The sequence below is a fragment of the Macaca nemestrina genome, chromosome 1 (assembly GCF_043159975.1).
Source record: "Macaca nemestrina isolate mMacNem1 chromosome 1, mMacNem.hap1, whole genome shotgun sequence".
In the NCBI taxonomy this organism is placed as follows: Eukaryota; Metazoa; Chordata; class Mammalia; order Primates; family Cercopithecidae; genus Macaca; species Macaca nemestrina.
In genome coordinates this window covers 107440187-107461807 of record NC_092125.1, presented here as the reverse complement: position 1 = coordinate 107461807, position 21621 = coordinate 107440187, and the positions used below count along the sequence as shown (strand labels likewise).

At 44.4% G+C, this 21621-nt stretch overlaps 1 protein-coding gene and 1 long non-coding RNA gene across 2 annotated transcripts in view; one reads left to right on the top strand and one right to left on the bottom strand.

Moving 5' to 3' along the window:
* LOC105497876 (uncharacterized) overlaps positions 1-21314 on the top strand; it is a 37404-nt gene extending 16090 nt beyond the window's left edge. Inside the window, exons 2-3 of the long non-coding RNA XR_011616834.1 lie at positions 16893-16966; positions 19637-21314. This is a non-coding gene — a long non-coding RNA (uncharacterized lncRNA). The remainder of the gene's footprint in view (positions 1-16892; positions 16967-19636) is intronic.
* Positions 1794-14415, bottom strand: LOC105498246 (filaggrin 2). Its single transcript, XM_071085223.1, has 4 exons — positions 14258-14415; positions 8509-13120; positions 5232-7395; positions 1794-2756 (listed from the first exon to the last, which is right to left on the bottom strand). The coding sequence occupies exons 1-4, from the start codon at positions 14393-14395 to the stop codon at positions 2312-2314; spliced, it is 7359 nt and encodes a 2452-aa protein (XP_070941324.1). The 5' UTR covers positions 14396-14415; the 3' UTR covers positions 1794-2311.
* Positions 21315-21621: the final 307 nt, after the last annotated feature.

The window sequence follows — 21621 nt, the reverse complement described above, 5'->3', positions numbered from 1 at the left end:
TGTATTTTTAATTGTTTTTCTTCTACTGGAAACTTCAGGACAATCAGCTTCTATTGAGAGTGATTCTTCCATTAATATCTTTGACAGAGAAAACCCATGGTGTATAACTCTTATTTCCAGAGCTTGGGTTGTCTTAGAAAGTAGCTACTTGGGATTATGTTTGATAACAATTGCTGTGATGATCATGATAAACTAGAACACCTGAGGTCAACTCATCAGTATAAAGCCTTTCTGTAAATGCTTTACAGAAGCATTGGGCAGCAATTAGATTGAGGAAAATATCAGATACAGTTGAGTTTTGTCTTCTTTGGGGTCCTTATTATTAGTACCCGAGTGCTTCACTGCCATCTAGTTGTGTGGAGGTAGAAGAAAACTGCATCTGATCCCACGGCAGGAAACTGTTTGTGTTTGTGGAGATGGAAGAGGAGAGAAACTATAACTTGATGAAACGTTTATTGCCATTTTTATGAAGTACAGTTTTCTGGATCCTATATCCAGAAGGCCATGACAATAAATTTAAACATAGTTGTACAGAGTTCTAGTAGTGACACAAAAAGATGCAAATATTCTGAATATTCATGTGGGAAACTACTACATATTCTTTGTTCAGGATGGGATGTGTTATAATGTTTCTAGAGACATTTTGGCTCCTAAACCATGTCATTTAGCTCCTTGGATAGGTTTGTCAATAATTAATTAAAACAAAATCTGGAAAATCCAAATTTTGAAACTCTGAAATTTTTTTAAACCCTAATTTTATTCCCAACCACACAAATCTCACTTTATTATATAGTTCTGAAAGTAGCCCCAAATGATGTTTATTTTTTCTTCCATTCACTTTTTTCTTTCTTTCTTTCTTTCTTTTTTTTTTTTTTTTTCTGAGGTGGAGTCTTGCTCAGTTACCCAGGCTGGAGTGCAGTGGTGCGATTTCGGCAACCTCTGCCTCCTGGATTCAAGCAATTCTCCTGCCTCAGTCTCCTGAGTAGCTAGGATTACAGGCATCCGCCACTGTACCCGGTTGATTTTTCTATTTTTAGTAGAGACAGGGTTTCACCATGTTGGCCAGGCTGGTCTCGAACTCCTGACCCCATGATCCACCCTTCTCGGCCTCCCAAAGTGCTGGGATTACAGGCGTGAGCCACTGCGCCTGGCCCCATTCACTGTTTTTTAACCAAGGAGTTCAATGAATGTGGAGCCTTACAAAAACACCTGGCACCAAACAAAAGTAATATAGTACAGAACTATAGTTAAAATGAAAGAACAGACATATACCCCAACTACCAAAACAAGAGATCATGTTAAATACCTTAATTTCATGTATGTGTCTCATTTCTTCTCTGGGTTAGTTCTTATCTTGGGCTAGTTTGTGTTGGCTTCTTATTCAAAGTAATAACTCCTTTGTTCTTGGACATACTCATAAAGTGGGGTGTTGCTATCTACACAGAAGGAACCAGAGCCTGTTCTTTCCTTTCTGTGGTAACCACTGGCCTCAGAGCCTCTTGTCTGTTTATTGCTCACATCCTCACTGTATATTCTGATACCTCCTGACAGACTTGATTCTGATTCTTGCCTTTGTCTCCCCCACTGCATGTGGTTGTACTGCTTGATGAATATCTATACCTATACTCTTCAATTCCTGTAGGCTGTCAAGAAAGTGACTGAAAATGTATCTTTGACTTTTGCTGTCATTTGACTGCTTATAACTGTCATTTGATTGGCCATTGCTATATACTTGTCTTTCATTGGTACTGAATCCAGATTGACCCTGGACATCTCTTGATGGCCCATGACTTGATACCTATCTGGCAAAACCTGTGCTGGATCTTACCTGCCCATGAAAAGTTGTGTCTCCCAAATGTTGCTGGCTAGATCCGTGTAAAACTATTGTATTGAACTCTAACTTCCCATGCCTAGATCCTAATTGCTCATGAGTGTCTTTCTCCCAATCTTCCGAATGCCTTTTATTATCAGTATGGGATTGCTGTTTTCTGATTGAACTAGATTTTGAATGGACATGAACTGATATGGATTGTCCATGGTCAGATCCAAGATGGTCATTTAACTGGCTATAGGTGCATCCCTCCCTTCTGGCTGTGTTATATCCAGGTTGAACATAGGTGTTGTTTGACTGTTTATGAGTTACTACAGAATGTCCATGACTAGATTCCTGACTTCTTATAATGGGTCCAGACTGATACTGAAAATCAATTGAATGTTCATAACTTATCATTGACTGTTCATGATTTAAACCGTGTCTTCCTGTTCCTTTAGTTGCTTTGGATACCATCAGGTCAGAACTAGAAAATGATTGTCAATGTCTAGACAGTTGCTCGTTTGTGGCGCTATCTATTGACCACGAAAGGTGAGAATTACAGATGCTTTTTCTGCGGCCACCAGAAGGCCCATACCCAGTGTGTCCATAGTCATATTCCGCAGGTCCATAACTGCCATGTTTCCAAACGTGACTTGATCCATGCCTTTGCCTTTCACTGCTATGTGACTGAAAATGACTTGTTCTAGTAGATCTGGAACCTGTCTCTGTGGATTGTCCATAACCAGAATGGCCATGTCTAGTGCTATCTCCTGTCTGTCCATGAGTAGTTTCCAGTCTCCCATGAATGACAGATCCTGACTCTCCATGTTGGGATCCGGCCTGGCCATGAGTGTGTCCTGAATGTGTGTGTGAGCCCACTGAGTGCCCTTCACTGTCACTGTACTCACTGTGGCCAGATTCCCTTCTTCCAATTGTCCTGGAACTTGTCTGTATGGACTCTCCATGACCAGACTGGCCATGTCTAGTGGTATCTCCTGTCTGTCCATGTATGGTTCCTTGTCTCCCATGAACGGCAGATCCTGACTCTCCATGTTGGGATCCGGCTTGGCCATGAGTGTGTCCTGAATGTGTGTGGGAGCCGCCTGAGTGCCCTTCACTGTCACTGTACTCACTGTGGCCAGATCCCCTTCTTCCAGCTGTCCTGGACCCTCTCTGTGTGGATTGTCCATGACCATAGTGGGCATGTCTAGTGGTATCTCCTGCCTGTCCATGTATAGTTCCCTGTCTCCCATGACCTGGGGATCCTGACTCTCCATGTTGAGATCCAGCTTGGCCGTGAGTGTGTCCTGTATGTGTGTGTGAGATCCCTGAGTGCCCTTCACTGTCACTGTACTCACTGTGGCCAAATCCCCTTCTTCCAATTGTCCTGGAACCTGTCTGTATGGACTCGCCATGACCAGACTGGCCATGTCTAGTGGTATCTCCTGTCTGTCCATGTATAGTTCCCTGTCTCCCATGACCTGAGGATCCTGACTCTCCATGTTGGAATCCGGCTTGGCCATGAGTGTGTCCTAAATGTGTGTGTGAGCCCCCTGAATGCCCTTCACTGTCACTGTACTCACTGTGGCCAGATCCCCTTCTTCCAGTCGTCCTGGACCCTGTCTGTGTGGATTGTCCATAACCAGACTGGCCATGTCTAGTGGTATCTCCTGTCTGTCCATGTATGGTTCCCTGTCTCCCATGAACGGCAGATCCTGACTCTCCATGTTGGGATCCGGCTTGGCCATGAGTATGTCCTGAATGTGTGTGTGAGACCCCTGAGTGCCCTTCACTGTCACTGTACTCACTGTGGCCAGATCCCCTTCTTCCAATAGTCCTGGAACCTGTCTGTATGGACTCTCCATGACCAGACTGGCCATGTCTAGTGGTATCTCCTGTCTGTCCATGTATAGTTCCCTGTCTCTCATGAACGGCAGATCCTGACTCTCCATGTTGGGATCCGGCTTGGCCATGAGTGTGTCCTGAATGTGTGTGTGAGACCCCTGAGTGCCCTTCACTGTCACTGTACTCACTGTGGCCAGATCCCCTTCTTCCAGCTGTCCTGGACCCTCTCTGTGTGGATTGTCCATGACCATAGTGGGCATGTCTAGTGGTATCTCCTGCCTGTCCATGTATTGTTCCCTGTCTCCCATGACCTGGGGATCCTGACTCTCCATGTTGAGATCCAGCTTGGCCGTGAGTGTGTCTTGTATGTGTGTGTGAGATCCCTGAGTGCCCTTCACTGTCACTGTACTCACTGTGGCCAGATCCCCTTCTTCCAATTGTCCTGGAACCTGTCTGTATGGACTCGCCATGACCAGACTGGCCATGTCTAGTGGTATCTCCTGTCTGTCCATGTATAGTTCCCTGTCTCCCATGAACGGCAGATCCTGACTCTCCATGTTGGAATCCGGCTTGGCCATGAGTGTGTCCTAAATGTGTGTGTGAGCGCCCTGAATGCCCTTCACTGTCACTGTACTCACTGTGGCCAGTTCCCCTTCTTCCAGTCGTCCTGGACCCTGTCTGAGTGGATTGTCCATGACCAGACTGGCCATGTCTAGTGGTATCTCCTGTCTGTCCATGTATGGTTCCCTGTCTCCCATGAACGGCAGATCCTGACTCTCCATGTTGGGATCCGGCTTGGCCATGAGTATGTCCTGAATGTGTGTGTGAGACCCCTGAGTGCCCTTCACTGTCACTGTACTCACTGTGGCCAGATCCCCTTCTTCCAATAGTCCTGGAACCTGTCTGTATGGACTCTCCATGACCAGACTGGCCATGTCTAGTGGTATCTCCTGTCTGTCCATGTATAGTTCCCTGTCTCTCATGAACGGCAGATCCTGACTCTCCATGTTGGGATCCGGCTTGGCCATGAGTGTGTCCTGAATGTGTGTGTGAGACCCCTGAGTGCCCTTCACTATCACTGTACTCACTGTGGCCAGATCCCCTTCTTCCAGTTGTCCTGGACCCTGTCTGTGTGGTTTGTCCATGACTAGAGTGGCCATGTTCAGTGATATCTCCTGTCTGTCCATGAGTAGTTTGTTGTCTCTCGTGAACTGTGGATTCTGACTCTCCATGTTGAGATCCAGCTTCGCCATGAGTGTGTCCTGAATGTGTGTGTGAGACCCCTGAGTGCCCTTCACTGTCACTGTACTCACTGTGGCCAGTTCCCCTTCTTCCAGTCGTCCTGGACCCTGTCTGAGTGGATTGTCCATGACCAGACTGGCCATGTCTAGTGGTATCTCCTGTCTGTCCATGTATGGTTCCCTGTCTCCCATGAACGGCAGATCCTGACTCTCCATGTTGGGATCCGGCTTGGCCATGAGTATGTCCTGAATGTGTGTGTGAGACCCCTGAGTGCCCTTCACTGTCACTGTACTCACTGTGGCCAGATCCCCTTCTTCCAGCTGTCCTGGACCCTCTCTGTGTGGATTGTCCTTGACCATAGTGGGCATGTCTAGTGGTATCTCCTGTCTGTCCATGAGTAGTTCCCTGTCTCCCATGACCTGAGGATCCTGACTCTCCATGTTGAGATCCAGCTTGGCCGTGAGTGTGTCCTGCATGTGTGTGTGAGATCCCTGAGTGCCCTTCACTGTCACTGTACTCACTGTGGCCAGATCCCCTTCTTCCAGTTGTCCTGGACCCTCTCTGTGTGGATTGTCCATGACCAGACTGGCCATGTCTAGTGGTATCTCCTGTCTGTCCATGTATAGTTCCCTGTCTTCCATGAATGGCAGATCCTGACTCTCCATGTTGGGATCCGGCTTGGCCATGAGTGTGTCCTGAATGTGTGTGGGAGCCCCCTGAGTGCCCTTCACTGTCACTGTACTCATTGTGGCCAGATCCCCTTCTTCCAGTTGTCCTGGACCCTCTCTGTGTGGATTGTCCATGACCATAGTGGGCATGTCTAGTGGTATCTCCTGTCTGTCCATGTATGGTTCCTTGTCTCTCATGAACAGCAGATCCTGACTCTCCATGTTGGGATCCAGCTTGGCCATGAGTATGTCCTGAATGTGTGTGTGAGACCCCTGAATGCCCTTCACTGTCACTGTACTCACTGTGGCCAGATCCCCTTCTTCCAATTGTCCTGGAACCTGTCTGTATGGACTCGCCATGACCAGACTGGCCATGTCTAGTGGTATCTCCTGTCTGTCCATGTATAGTTCCCTGTCTCTCATGAACGGCAGATCCTGACTCTCCATGTTGGGATCCGGATTGGCCATGAGTGTGTCCTGAATGTGTGTGTGAGACCCCTGAGTGCCCTTCACTGTCACTGTACTCACTGTGGCCAGATCCCCTTCTTCCAGTTGTCCTGGACCCTCTCTGTGTGGATTGTCCTTGACCAGACTGGCCATGTCTAGTGGTATCTCCTGTCTGTCCATGTATGGTTCCCTGTCTCCCATGAACGGCAGATCCTGACTCTCCATGTTGGGATCCAGCTTGGCCATGAGTGTGTCCTGAATGTGTGTGTGAGACTCCTGAGTGCCCTTCACTGTCACTGTACTCACTGTGGCCAGATCCCCTTCTTCCAGTCGTCCGGGACCCTGTCTGTGTGGTTTGTCCATGACTAGAGTGGCCATGTTCAGTGATATCTCCTGTCTGTCCATGAGTAGTTTGTTGTCTCTCGTGAACTGTGGATTCTGACTCTCCATGTTGAGATCCGGCTTGGCCATGAGTGTGTCCTGACTGTGTGTGTGAGACCCCTGAGTGCCCTTCACTGTCACTGTACTCACTGTGGCCAGATCCCCTTCTTCCAGCTGTCCTGGACCCTCTCTGTGTGGATTGTCCATGACCATAGTGGGCATGTCTAGTGGTATCTCCTGTCTGTCCATGAGTAGTTCCCTGTCTCCCATGACCTGAGGATCTTGACTCTCCATGTTGAGATCCGGCTTGTCCATGAGTATGTCCTGAATGTGTGTTTGAGACCCCTGAGTGCCCTTCACTGTCACTGTACTCACTGTGGCCAGATCCCCTTCTTCCAATTGTCCTGGAGCCTCTCTGTATGGACTCTCCATGACCAGACTGGCCATGTCTAGTGGTATCTCCTGTCTGTCCATGTATAGTTCCCTGTCTCTCATGAACGGCAGATCCTGACTCTCCATGTTGGGATCCGGCTTGGCCATGAGTGTGTCCTGAATGTGTGTGTGAGACCCCTGAGTGCGCTTCACTATCACTGTACTCACTGTGGCCAGATCCCCTTCTTCCAGTTGTCCTGGACCCTGTCTGTGTGGTTTGTCCATGACCATAGTGGGCATGTCTAGTGGTATCTCCTGTCTGTCCATGAGTAGTTTGTTGTCTCTCGTGAACTGTGGATTCTGACTCTCCATGTTGAGATCCGGCTTGGCCATGAGTTTGTCTTGTATGTGTGTGTGAGACCCCTGAGTGCCCTTCACTGTCACTGTACTCACTGTGGCCAGATCCCCTTCTTCCCGCTGCCCTGGACCCTCTCTGTGTGGATTGTCCATGACCATAGTGGGCATGTCTAGTGGTATCTCCTGTCTGTCCATGAGTAGTTTGTTGTCTCTCGTGAACTGTGGATTCTGACTCTCCATGTTGAGATCCAGCTTGGCCATGAGTGTGTCCTGAATGTGTGTGTGAGACCCCTGAGTGCCCTTCACTGTCACTGTACTCACTGTGGCCAGATCCCCTTCTTCCAGCTGTCCTGGACCCTCTCTGTGTGGATTGTCCATGACCATAGTGGGCATGTCTAGTGGTATCTCCTGTCTGTCCATGAGTAGTTTGTTGTCTCTCGTGAACTGTGGATTCTGACTCTCCATGTTGAGATCCGGCTTGGCCATGAATGTGTCCTGAATGTGTGTGTGAGACCCCTGAGTACCCTTCACTGTCACTGTACTCACTGTGGCCAGATCCCCTTCTTCCAGCTGTCCTGGACCCTCTCTGTGTGGATTGTCCGTGACCATAGTGGGCATGTCTAGTGGTATCTCCTGTCTGTCCATGAGTAGTTCCCTGTCTCCCATGACCTGGGGATCCTGACTCTCCATGTTGAGATCCAGCTTGGCCGTGAGTGTGTTCTGCATGTGTGTGTGAGATCCCTGAGTGCCCTTCACTGTCACTGTACTCACTGTGGCCAGATCCCCTTCTTCCAATTGTCCTGGAACCTGTCTGTATGGACTCGCCATGACCAGACTGGCCATGTCTAGTGGTATCTCCTGTCTGTCCATGTATAGTTCCCTGTCTCCCATGAACGGCAGATCCTGACTCTCCATGTTGGGATCCGGCTTGGCCATGAGTGTGTCCTGAATGTGTGTGGGAGCCCCCTGAGTGCCCTTCACTGTCAGTGTACTCACTGTGGCCAGATCCCCTTCTTCCAATTGTCCTGGAACCTGTCTGTATGGACTCGCCATGACCAGACTGGCCATGTCTAGTGGTATCTCCTGTCTGTCCATGTATAGTTCCCTGTCTCCCATGAACGGCAGATCCTGACTCTCCATGTTGGGATCTGGCTTGGCCATGAGTGTGTCCTGAATGTGTGTGTGAGCCCCCTGAGTGCCCTTCACTGTCACTGTACTCACTGTGGCCAGATCCCCTTCTTCCAGTTGTCCTGGACCCTGTCTGTGTGGATTGTCCATGACCAGACTGGTCATGTCTAGTGGTATCTCCTGTCTGTCCATGTATAGTTCCCTGTCTCCCATGAACGGCAGATCCTGACTCTCCATGTTGGGATCCGGCTTGGCCATGAGTGTGTCCTGAATGTGTGTGGGAGCCCCCCGAGTGCCCTTCACTGTCACTGTACTCACTGTGGCCAGATCCCCTTCTTCCAGTTGTCCTGGACCCTCTCTGTGTGGACTGTCCATGACCATAGTGAGCATGTCTAATGGTGTCTCCTGTCTGTCCATGAGTAGTTCCGTATCTCTCATGAACTATGGAATCTGACTCTCCATGTTGAGATCCAGCTTGGCCGTGAGTGTGTCCTGAATATGTGTGTGAGCCCCCTGAGTACAATTCACTGTCACTGTACTCACTGTGGCCAGATCCCCTTCCAGTTGTCCTGGACCCTCTCTGCGTGGATTGTCCATTATGATAGTGGGCATATCTAGTGGTATCTCCTGTCTGTCCATGAGTAGTTCCATGTCTTTCGTGAACTGTGGATCCTGACTCTCCATGTTGAGATCTGGCTTGGCCATGAGTTTGTTCTTGTGAATGTGGTCTATGTGAGCCCCCTGAGTGCACTTCAGTGTCACTGGACTCACTGTGGCCAGATCCCCTTCTTCCACTTGTCCAGGACCCTATCTGTGTGGACTGTCCATGACCAGAATAGCCATGTCCAGTGGCATCTCCTGTCTGTCCATAAGTAGTTTCTTGTCTCTCATGAACTGTGGATTGTGATTCTCCAAGTTGAGATCCATCTTGGCCGTGAGTGTGTTCTTGTGAGTGTGGTCTATGTGAGACCCCTGAGTGCACTTCACTGTCAGTGGCATCACTGTGGCTAAATCTCTGTCTTCCAGTTGTTCTGGAACCTGTCTGTGTAGACTGTCCATGACCAGAGTGGCTATGTCTAGTGGTATCTCCTCTCTGTCCATGAGTAGTTCCTTGTCTTCTGTGAACTGTAGATCCTGACTCTGGGTAATGAGATCCAACTTGTGTGTCAATGTGTTCTGAATGTCTGTGTGAGACCCTTGAGTGCACTTCACTGTCACTGTTCTCACTTTGGCTAGATCTTCGTCTTCTACTTACCCTGGACCCCGTCTGTGTGGATTGTCCTTGACCAGACTGGCTATGTCTAGCGGTATTTATTGTCTGACCATGAGTAGTTTCCTGTCTCCCGTGAACTGTGGATCCTGACGCTACTTGTTGAGATTCACCCTGGCCCAAGCCAGTCGATTGACCTGAGCCTGAACCATATTGGCCAAATCCAGTGGACTGACCTGAGCCAGATATATGTTGTCCAGAACTAGAGAAATTGTCTGAGCCAGACACATGCTGTCCAAAACCTGTGGTTGGACCTGAGCCAGACTCACGTTGGCCACAGCCAGATGATTGACTTGAGCCAGTACCATGTTGGCCATAGCTAGACTGACCTGATCTGTACTCATGCCGTGCAAAGCCAGAGGATTGTCCTGTGCCTGACCCATGTTGTCCAAAGCCAGAGGACTGACCTGAGCCCAATCCATATTGGCCAAAGCCAGAGGATTGACCTGAGCCTGACCTGTGTTGTCCAAATCCAGATGTCTGTCCTGAACTAGACCCATGTTGACCATAGCTAGATGACTGACTTGAGCCAGAGCCATGTCGGCCATAGCTAGATTGATGTGATCTAGACTCATGTTGTCCAAAACCAGAGGACTGTCCTGAGCCAGTCCCATGTTGTCCAAAGCCACTGGACTGACCTAAGCCTGATCCATGTTGGCCAAAGCCAGAGTACTGACCTGAGCTTGACCTGTGTTGGCCAAAGCCAGTTGTATGTCCTGAACTAGACCCATGTTGACCATAGCCAGATGACTGACTTGAGCCGGAACCATGTTGGCCATAGCTAGACTGATGTGATCTAGACTCATGCTGTCCAAAACCAGAGGACTGTCCTGAGCCAGTCCCATGTTGTCCAAAGCCACTGGACTGACCTAAGCCTGATCCATGTTGGCCAAAGCCAGAGTATTGACTTGAGCTTGACCCCTGTTGTCCAAAGCCAGATGTCTGTCCTGAACTTGACCCATGTTGACCATAGCCAGATGATTGACCTGAGCCAGAACCATGTGGGCCATAGCTGGACTGATGTGATCTAGACTCATGCTGTCCAAAGCCAGAGGATTGTCCTGAGCCTGACCCATGTTGTCTAAAGCCAGAGGACTGACCTAAGCCTGATCCATGTTGGCTGAAGCTGGAAGACTGACCTGAGCTTAACTCGTGTTGTCCAAATCCAGATGTCTGTCCTGAACTCGACCCATTATGACCACAGCCAGATGATTGACTTGAGCCAAAACCATGTTGGCCACAGCTAGAATGACCTGATCTAGACTCATGTTGCCCAAAACCAGAGGACTGTCCTGAACCAGACCCATGTTGTCCAAAGCCAGAGGACTGACCTGAGCCTGATCCATATTGGCCAAAGCTAGTGGATTGACCTGAGCCCGAACTATGTTGTCCAAAGCCAGATGTCCATTTAGACCCATGTTGGCCATAGCCAGATGACCGACTTGAGCCAGAGCCATGTTGTCCATAACTAGACTGACGTGATCTAGACTCATGTTGCCCAAAACCAGAGGATTGTCCTGAGCCAGACCCATGCTGTCCAAAGCCAGAGGACTGACCTGAGCCGGATCCATGTTGGCCAAAGCTGGAAGATTGACCTGAGCTTAACTCATGTTGTCCAAATCCAGATGTCTGTCCTGAACTCAACCCATGTTGACCACAGCCAGATGATTGACTTGAACCAAAACCATGTTGGCCATAGCTAGACTGACCTGATGTAGACTCATGTTTTCCAAAACCAGAGGATTGTCCTGAGCCAGACCCATGTTGTCCAAAGCCACTGGACTGACCTAAGCCGGATCCATATTGGCCAAAGCCAGTGGATTGACCTGAGCCTGATCCATGTTGTCCAAAGCCAGATGTCTGTCTAGACCCATGTTGGCCATAGCCAGATGACTGACTTGAGCTAGAACTGTGTTGGCCATAGCTAGACTGACCTGATCTAGACTCATGTTGTCCAAAGCCAGAGGATTGTCCTGAGCCAGACCCATGTTGTCCAAAGCCAAAGGACTGACCTGAGCCTGATCCATATTGGCCAAAGCCAGTGGATTGACCTGAGCCCAACCCATGTTGTCCAAAACCAGATGTCTGTCTAGACGCATGTTGGCCATAGCCAGATGATTGACTTGAGCCAGAACCATGTTGTCCATAGCTAGACTGACATGATCTAGACTCATGTTGTCCAAAACCAGAGGATTGTCCTGAGCCAGACCCATGCTGTCCAAAGCCAAAGGATTGACCTGAGCCTGATCCATGTTGGCCAAAGCCAGAGGAATGACCTGAGCCAGACCTGTGTTGTCCAAAGCCAGATGTCTTACCTGAGCTAGACCCATGCTCATCATAGCCTGAGGATTGACTTGATCTAGACCCATACTGGCTACAAGTTTGACTTGAGCCAGCTACTTGTTGTTCGAAGCCAGAGGACTGACTCAAGCCTGTTCCATGTTGTTCACAGCTAGTAAACTGACCTGAACCAGACCGATGTTTACCACATTTGGAAAATTCATTTGAACTAGAAGAGTTTGAAAAGCGGCCACAGGAACCATGTTCATGTTGACCATTACTACAAGACTGGCTACCTCCAGACTCATATTGTCCACAAAAAGAGGACTGACTTGAGCCTGTTCTCTGATGTCCTCCACAGTTCTGTGGTTGACCATTTTCTCGAGCTCCGTATCCCCTCTGACTATAGGACTGACTACAGGAGTTAGACTCAGGTTGACCACATCCAGAGGGCTGACCTCCTGAGACACAGTCATGGCCTTGTCCTCCATTAATTCCTGACTGACAGCCTGACTGAATATAGCTAGATTGATTTACTTGCCCTCCAAATCTATGTGACTGACAAGAATTTGAAGCATTTTGTGGCCTTCCGCACCCACTTGAATTGCTATAACCACATGCATGACTTCGCCTCCGACTATCTCCTGAACATGAACGGCTAGACCCAAGCTTTTGTCCTCTACTTCTTGACTGAGTAGAGTTTGATTCATGCCCACTAATCTCCAATCCACATGACAGACCACCATGACCTTTCCTTTCCCAACTCTTTGATCCAGATCCAGATTCATATTCTTCCCCAAATTCCCTAGAAGGGCTAACATGTGACTTGTTTATTCTTTCCCTCAGTTCTCCAGAGCTGAAACCATGTCTCTCTTTGCCTCTACTCCATGAGTGACCAGAGCTGGACCTGTGGTACCTTTTCTGAGATCCCTCTTGGTTTCCAGAGCTGGATAAATTACCTTGTCTTCCTAGCCTCCTGGAGTTGGACCCATGTCTACGTTTCACAGTTCCCCTTGAGTGCCCAGAACTATATCCATGCTCCTCTCCCTCACTCCAACTTGAATGTCTGTAACCTGATTTATGTTCTGGGGTATCCTCTTCATCCTCTTCTGTTTCACTTTCTTCCTCTTGGTGTCGGTGACCACGCCTATGCTTCTTTGACCCTGAAGCTTTGCAGTATTCTTTGCTGAGGACCTTGTTGCAGGCCATAGTCAGCTTGAATATCATCAAAAGAAACTCAGTAAAGTCCAATCTTCTGTCATGATCTCGATCCAGCATGTGCATGATGACATCCACTGTGTCTGGATCATCTGGGTTCTGTATATGAGTGACATACCAAGGGAGACCTGGTCAGCCTCACCTGCATACTCAGCCAACACATTCAAATAGTGCTGTGAAATTGTGGATGTTTGACATGATGTAGTTTTAGTCCAATGGAGGATTACTTTAGGTTAATAGAACCCAGTAAATGTTAAGGGTTAATAGAAAATAAAGACTACTGGGATCCTCAGAAGAAGACATTTCAAGGATTTAAGCTAAAGGATTAAGTGCTTAGGTAAGGCCTACAGGAAGGAGTGGAATAAACTAAGTTCAGTAACTGATATTTCTAAGTTTTACATAAATTGTAACTATTACATGATTACATGTTAATATATTCCATGTTAGAATTTATCATATATTATTTTGAAGCTAGTAACGGAGTCCTTTTTTTTTTTTTTGAGACAGAGTCTCACTCTGTAACCCAGGCTAGGGTGCAGTGGCACGATCTCTGCTCACTGCAAGCTCCGCCTCCTGGGTTCATGCCATTCTCCTGCCTCAGCCTCCCGAGTAGCTGGGACTCCAGGGGCCTGCCACCACGCCTGGCTAATTTTTTGTATTTTTAGTAGAGACAGGGTTTAGTAGAGACAGGGTTTTAGGGTTTCACCGTATTAGCCAAGATGGTCTTGATCTCCTGACCTCGTGATCCACCCGCCTCAGTCTCCCAAAGTGCTGGGATTACAGGCGTGAGCCACGATGCCTGGCTAACTGAGTCCTTTTTAAGTAGATGGAATAAAATGCTGATATTTTATTTTTGATTCTTAATCATAGCTATTTTGTCAGCTTGCCATGTAGATGATTTCCCTTTCTATACTTTTTTTTCCCATTTGATAAGATAATTTATTCATTCGTGTCCTAGCACAAATTTATTTTCTGCTTTTTCTAAGGAAAATCCTGGGTATATAAGAAAGTCTGAGAGTCTATAAGGTAGGAGTGCATAGGTGGAAAAGTGAGGATGAAACATTCACTTTCTTTAAAATATATGCTGCTTTAACAGACTTTCTGGCATCCCCAAAATACTGCTCATAGAGGTTGCTTAGAGTCTACTGGGGCTGTGCACATTTTAGCTGATCTGGATCATATAACAGAGCATGTACAGGACTCCAGGAGCCTTCAGTTCTGGCACATGTTTCTCACCTTCAGAACTGGATGAAACTCTTTCTCCAGAAGTTCCTTTAGTTCATCCTTGCTCAGTGTGCCACACTCCCCATCTTGCTTGGTGTATTTGTAGAAAACATCAATTACAGTGACAACACTTCTCAAGAGGTCGGTCATCTTTTTGCAAGTTTAAGTGAACCTGGACACAGAGAAACAAATAACCCTATTATTCGTATTTTCCCCTTTTAACTTATCAGCAATTTTCATTTTAATAATAACCATCATGATTTTTTCAACTTCTTGTTTCTTTTTTTTTTTTAATTATACTTTCAGTTCTAAGGTACATGTGCGCAACGTGCAGGTTTGTTACATATGTATACATGTGCCATGTCTCTTGTTTCTTTTAAATCTCAAAAAGTAAGAATGGGCCAGGGATGATACAACACTGTTGAACACAATGAAAATTAACTTTGTTAACTTTGAGTTACTTTTCTATGATCAACTCTTGGCATGTTACTGTTTCAACTGAGTATAGACCTCAGGTCTCTATATTTCTTGTCATGGGTTAAGTATAGTCTCTACATAGTATCTCTACACTTTGAGTGTGTTGTTCTAAGGCTTCCAAAGTTTCCAGAACCAGCCAGACACCATGGCCTCAATCTCTCTTTCTAGTTTCACTGCTTTTCTTGAGTCAAAAGTGACAGACCTTCCACCATGCACATCTGTTTATCCTATGGGCACCAGAAGCTAAACTGGACCCTTAAGGCCTTCAGCAAATTAAAAATGGGTGAAGGGGCTCAAAGTAGCTTGGTGTTTTAGAGGCATGAGATAGCCCTCAGTAGAGCTTAGGAACTCTCTTAATGTCAAGCACCTGACCAAACACCCTTCTCTTTAAATAATCAAGAAGAAGAGCTCAGCAATGCAAGCAGCAGTTTAACTAGTGGATAAGTAGATCTTGGAGCTCTGGGAACCAACACTGAACAAGGAAGGGACTCTGCAACAGTCCCAGCTGCCTCCCAGTTCGAGCTGGACAACTCAGAAAAGAGAGCATGGAAAAAGACTGGAACAGAGTGTGGAATGGCCTAGAGGAAGGCGAACTTCTACTTGCATTATTCTTGTCCATAAAAATGAACTTTTTCCAAAAAGACCCCAGAATAAACTAAACTAACCAAACAAATAAGCAAACAAAAAGAAAAGAAAATGAAAGAAAGAAACAAAAAAGAAAAGAAAGGCAAAATATACATGAACTCTGCCTTAGTTTTTATCCCTAGACTTCTACTATGGACAGCACCAAATATTCATAAATGTAGCTGGATGAATTATCTCTCACCTGGTTCACCAAAGGAACAAGTAGGATAAAGCCTGATGCAGCTTGCAGGGTGACGATGGATTGGGATAATGACCCTTATATAGCTTGTAGTGATTATAGTGAGTGAGGTGACTCATTAAACCTAACTCCACCTCTACATATTTACCTTCCTCCTTCACATTCTCATCTACAGATGATTGCAGAAAGGCTAGTACCAGCCCCACCTTCCAGTATGAGGACATGGTTGCAAGATGCCTTTTTTTCAGGGTCATATACATGTGAAAAGCACAGACTTTGTTTTAGAGGACTCATGTTATACATTTCTTTTATCTAGTACCCACAGAAAGTAGCAGAGTGTAAGATGTTTGCAAGGTGCACAATAAATGCTTATTTAATTGAAAATTAACCTGAGTCACTAGGTTCACCTAATTCACGTCCTTTTTGTAATAACGAAAAGTGACATTTATTGAGAATGTACTATGTGCTAGATAGTGTGCTGAATACTTTAAACATACCATCTCAATCTTTACAATATCTATACTTTTAATTACGGGTGCATAGTTGTGTATAATTGTTGGGTACATGTGATGTTTTGATATGGGCATACCATGTGTAATGATCAAATCAGAGTAGAGTAATTGGGGTCTCCAGCATCTCAAGCATTTGTCATTTCTTTGCGTTAGGAACATTCTAATTCTACTATTTTAGTTATTTTAAAATATACAATAAATAGTTAACTATAGTTACCCTATTATGTTACCAAACACTAGATCTTATCACCTCATTTAATCTTCACAACCTTCCTACAAGATATGTATTTATTATCCCATTTTACAGAGACAGGTTGTGGAAGCATAAGGTTCTTCTCCAAGGTCATAACTAGTAGGCAGAGAAACCAGAATTTGAACCTGAATCTACCTTATTGCAATGCCATTGCTCTTTACCATCATACTAGCTTACTTCTGTGTATTTATCACATAAAACTATCATGCAAAAATCATGCACCATTTTGGGAGTGTAAGGCCCACTCAAACACAAATAACATAAAAAAGTAACATACAGAGTGCTGTTAGGAAGAGGGGAAACATTCTCTGACTTTGTGAAGGCTCATTTCTAGGCTAGAAACGTGCAATTGGCTATATATAAAAATAATGTTTTCAGATGTGTTCAGGGTGAATTTAGAGTGGGCTTTCTTCCAGCACTCTGCTACCCACTAGTAGTCTGGCATCTTTAGGGCCTGGACCCTTGGGAAAATGTTCACTTATATACGGAAAGTATATCAAATATACTTGAGGGCAACAAAAATAATCAGAGAGTTGCAAGTCTTAAGTATGGAGAGCCAATTCTTCTGTACTTTGCTACCAGGTGATAATGGTGATGACGATGATGAGGATAGCAGCTACCATGAAGTGCTACGTGCTTACTATCTTCTATACATGGTAGGTTTACATACTTATCTATTTATTCCTCAAAATAACCCCACTTTATAGATAAGGAAATGAAAGCCTAGAGTAATGTAAACATTTGTTACAAATCACAGCTAGTCAGTAGCAGCACTAGAACAGATACCCATGCTATTTGATGCTAAAGCCTAGCACTTAAGCATATATATTCTACATATATGGAGTCAATAAACTCCTATCTGGGCATTCCTTTGGGGCAGTCATCATATCTTATTCATTCTACCATCTAGGAAGCACCTACAGCTTGGTAAACACTAAGAATGAGTGTCTGTTCACAAAATGTTAATGAATATGCCCTTGAAATATGTCAATTGCTCACATAGCCGAGGAATCCTAGACCAAAACAACCACACAGAAAGTTATGTTTGCTGTTGGATATTATGGTCATTTTCAATCATATGCATCTTTTGGAAGTGCATTTTTGTTAAGATGACTGCTGCGTCAGAAAGACTTTCAGGCCCCAGATTCCACACTGAGACAGAATTTTAAAGCCATTTTTGCACTGTCATTCCAGCATTATAGTTGAGAACTCTGAAACTCCTCCATAGTTCAGAACTCCATTATTCACTCTTTTGTATTCTTTGCATTTAGGTCTCTCTTCCTCTTCTCACTTGCTTAGCATAATGGATAAAATTATAGTCGGAAAGACCTAAGTTCTAATCTCAGTTTTGCCTCTTACTGTGTTTCTTGTACAATTATCTAATCTTTTCAGCTTCAGTCTCCTAAATTATAGAATGGGAACAATAACACTTACCTAACAGGTGGCAATTACTTAACATGAAATTGCTTAGTACCCGCCTGGCATATAATACATTCTTAGTACACTATATAATTACTGCAAACTTATTTTGCTAAATATTTCATATAATCTATCACAGCATTTTACACAAAGAAAGTACTTGATAATGTTTGATAAAAATGAGTTAGAAGCCACTAGTAGTCTTTTAAATGTAGAAATACTACGTCTCTGTCAAAAGTGTTGCCTAGAAGGTAAGTCATGGTTTTGGACACGTACCCTAGAATATAAAGTATAACGAAAAGAAAAACAAACTAAACCACATTTTTTGGGAGATAATTCACATATCATAAATGTCAACCTTTTAATCTGTTTTCTGTTTGCCCCCAGAATACTGTGCTGGCAGTAAGCTGTACTTTTTTTTTCCCTAATTGGGAAATGGGTTAAAGTATACAGTTCATTGTGTGTGTGTGTGTGTTTATACAGAGTATGTGCAATTGAGTTATTGTTCTTACGATGTCTATGTCCTTAAGTGAGTTTCCTCACTTCTCAATGCCTTAGTTTTCCCTCTGTAATAATCATAGGTGTTATTAGTGTCAGGTTCCAACTGGACAGATGGCAGGTCATTTCAGCAGCAATTTTGGAGAATGATTATTGTTCCCATTTCACAGAAGCCTATGCACTCTTTGGAAATAAATCCAAGTACTGGTTTTAAGTACTGAATTGATACCTGCAGAAACTTTTGCCCTCCTAGGTTCTGAAAGATTATTTAGTTCAACAAAGCGGAGGTCTGAAGTCCAGAGGAAGGGCACAGTCAGTTACACCATTTCTCTGTATCTGGGCCTTCTTCCTGCCTTATTCTACTCATCTCATCACCTTCTGCTCATTCCATGTCTACATTGCTCAGGCTCTAGACACTACCAGACTCTTTGATTTTAGGCCCATTTGGTGAAGCTTATGCACTGTTGGCCACTGGATTCTTGAAGAGGAAGCTATACCTTAGAATGTTAAAAGTAACTTTAACTGGACCTGTGAAACTTCCAGTTTTTGGCTTTTCCACTGCGTGCCAGATGAATTTTGTTTCTACATCTCATCTTTTTTAAAATTTTATTTTTTAAAAATATTTATTTATTTATTTTGAGACAGCGTTTCACTTTGTTACCCAGGCTGGAGTGCAGTGGTGTGATCATGACTCAACACAGCCTCGATTTCCCAGGCTCAAGTGATCCTTCTGCCTCAGCCTCCCAAGTAGCTAGGACGATAGATACGTGCCACCATGCGTGCTAATTTCTTTTTTTTCATCGTATTTAAGGTGGTGGAGGTTCTCCAAGTTAAAATAATCTGTTTTGCTTCCTGTCATGTTCAAATTAAGAACTTGCCCTAGGGCCCAAGTGGGTCTTTGTCTATCATAAGAACCAAACATTTTCTCTATGTTGTAACTATTTGGAACTCCTGTTTGGGGGGTTTTCAGTGAACTCAACTTAGAGCTGATACCTGAGAATTGATTCAGGGACACTGATGTGCAGTAAATGTCTGTTTTCTGTAAGAACAGTTTAGGGAGATGTCCTTGGCTTGCAGTATGATATGGTAGAAAAAACATTGACTTTGCAGTAAGACAGATAGATCAATTTGTATTACAGCTGCAACACACACTGCCTGTAATATCTTGGGAACATTTCTAAGTCTGTCTCTGTTTTCACACCTGTGAAATAGGGACAATTACAGACACTTTAGAATTCGATAACATTAGGATAATGCTTAGCACATAATAAGACTTCAATATATTTTCCTTTCTTTTCTTCATACTGTCAAGTTTAATCTGACTTAGAAAATTATCAATAAATTTTGGGCCTGATAGTTCATAAAGATGATTCTTAACTCCGTTCCCTCCTTGTGGTCTCTCTTCTTAGGTGAAATTGAAGGCCAGCTTTTGGAACTCAGCCTTCCAAGGAACTTAAAATTTCTGTTATGAAGAGTCCCTGAGGAAACTGGATCCACTAGCTACACTAGCTGAGAATGCCCACACTCCAGGATTTCATTTTTATTTTGCCACCTCATTGTTGGTATCTTAAGATCAATGTACTGGAGCAGCGGGGTCTCACAAAGAGGATACCTGGTAACACACCCAGGCTTTCAGAATGCACCATAGGGCTTTAGTGACTTGTCCAGTTTCAGCTGAAATGTGTCTTCTGGGACCTACTAATGCTTGTTGAACTTTACTGGATCTCAGAAGCTGGGTATCAGAAGCTCAGATGTTCCTTGGAGCTATAATATCAACAACCTGTGATGACAGAGAGAAGGTTGCTCCATGATGGATTTGGAAACTTACTGGCTAGCTAAACCTGAATGAATGGGAAGGAATGTGGATAGCTTTGGAACTCTAGTTTCACTAGATGAGCTGGAATTTGTATTTTGACAAATTGCAAGTTATGGCTATTAAGTAATGCAACTGATTTTTTTTCCCTTAAAACAAACAATCTAGAATCTGTGTAATCAAAATAATTTCTCTAAAAAGGCTGCAAGTATACACTTAAAATGTTGGGGCATTCAGAGCATTTGGAACATTATATTTTTTAAAATATTAATTGGTAGATGAAAATACCAACTTTTAAGTCATATGTTTGAATTTTTGAAACATTAATATGCATTTAGAGTTTGTAAGTCAAGTGAGTAAGGTAAAAACTGATAAGGTAAAAAAAAAAAAAAAGAGGGAGTTCCTTGCTGAGTGTGAATTTAAAGTAACTAGACTTCCTTTTGTCCAGTGGCTCTCAATAATTTACTTCAGCAGGCATTTTTTTTTGAGGATATTCTATGATATCATGACCCTTCTTGTAGGAGCGTGCTTTCAGTGGTGAGGCAGTCTGAGAATGTGTGAAGCAGTGTAATGAAGCCAGACCAAGATTGAAGCTTGGCCTGGGGTTTGAGCATTAGGAAAACTGTTGAAGGGTTATGTATGCATCACACACACACACGCACACACGCACACACACACACACACTCTCTCTCTCTCTCTTCTCCATACTCCCACAACAATGTATAGTATTTACTATACATTGCTGAAGATCTATAACATGGAATGTCTAGTGCTAAGTGCAGTGTCCTTAATGAAATTATATTGGTTTGGAATTATTTATGAGTTTGGGATTATTTGTCAGTACCCTTAAATGATCTTGACACTCACCTATTTGAAAAGATATTGAGGATTTGCCATTTGATATTGACCAGGGTGTATTGTGCACAAAAATATTGTGAATATACATCTGTCTGTCCTTAAATCACTGTAAGTTTTAACTGGAATAGATTTGCTCCACAATATTCAGTAGGGCTGATATTTCATGCCTTCTGGATGAGAAAAGAATTGGCAAAAATTATATCTTGGGCTGCCTCGCACATCTTTGAACAGGATAAGGGAAAAATAAATATAAGACCTATGAGTTATGGCATCAGGCTTTAACTTTAATTTATGAATTAAACCAACAATATTATTGATTATTGCAATTATCTATGTTAATTTCACTTGTTCTTCTTTGAAAATTAATTATGTTTATCTTACTTATTGTGAATAAAGTCACTCCTCTCATGTGCTTATTTCTTGACTCTGGCACTAATTATTCTTCAGTGCCTAGATTTCCTGGAACAGCTCATTTTAAGTAACTCCTGAACATTGGACTCTGAGAGGAAAGACAGTAAAGTGGGATCTGTGGAAAAACACATCTGCAAATGTCTCATTTTTTTCTCCAGGGTTAAGTTTTCTTCCTTGGAGACTCTTGTCTTGAAACAGTGATACTAGATCACCAGCTTAGCAAGATAATTACAAAAGGCAGATAGAGTAATTATTTTACATAACTATTATAGGGTGACTAAGATCTCAGGGAATGACTGTGTTCTGTAATCC

Coding starts and splice junctions, on each gene's coding strand:
- LOC105498246 (XM_071085223.1), bottom strand. CDS start 14,395: ATGACCGACCTCTTGAGAAGTGTTGTCACTGTAATTGATGTTTTCTAC. Junction 13,121..14,257: donor AGTTTCATCCAGTTCTGAAG/GTGAGAAACATG, acceptor ACTCATATACAG/AACCCAGATGATCCAGACAC. Junction 2,757..5,231: donor GGACAATCCACACAGAGAGG/GTCCAGGACAGC, acceptor CATACAGACAAG/TTCCAGGACAATTGGAAGAA.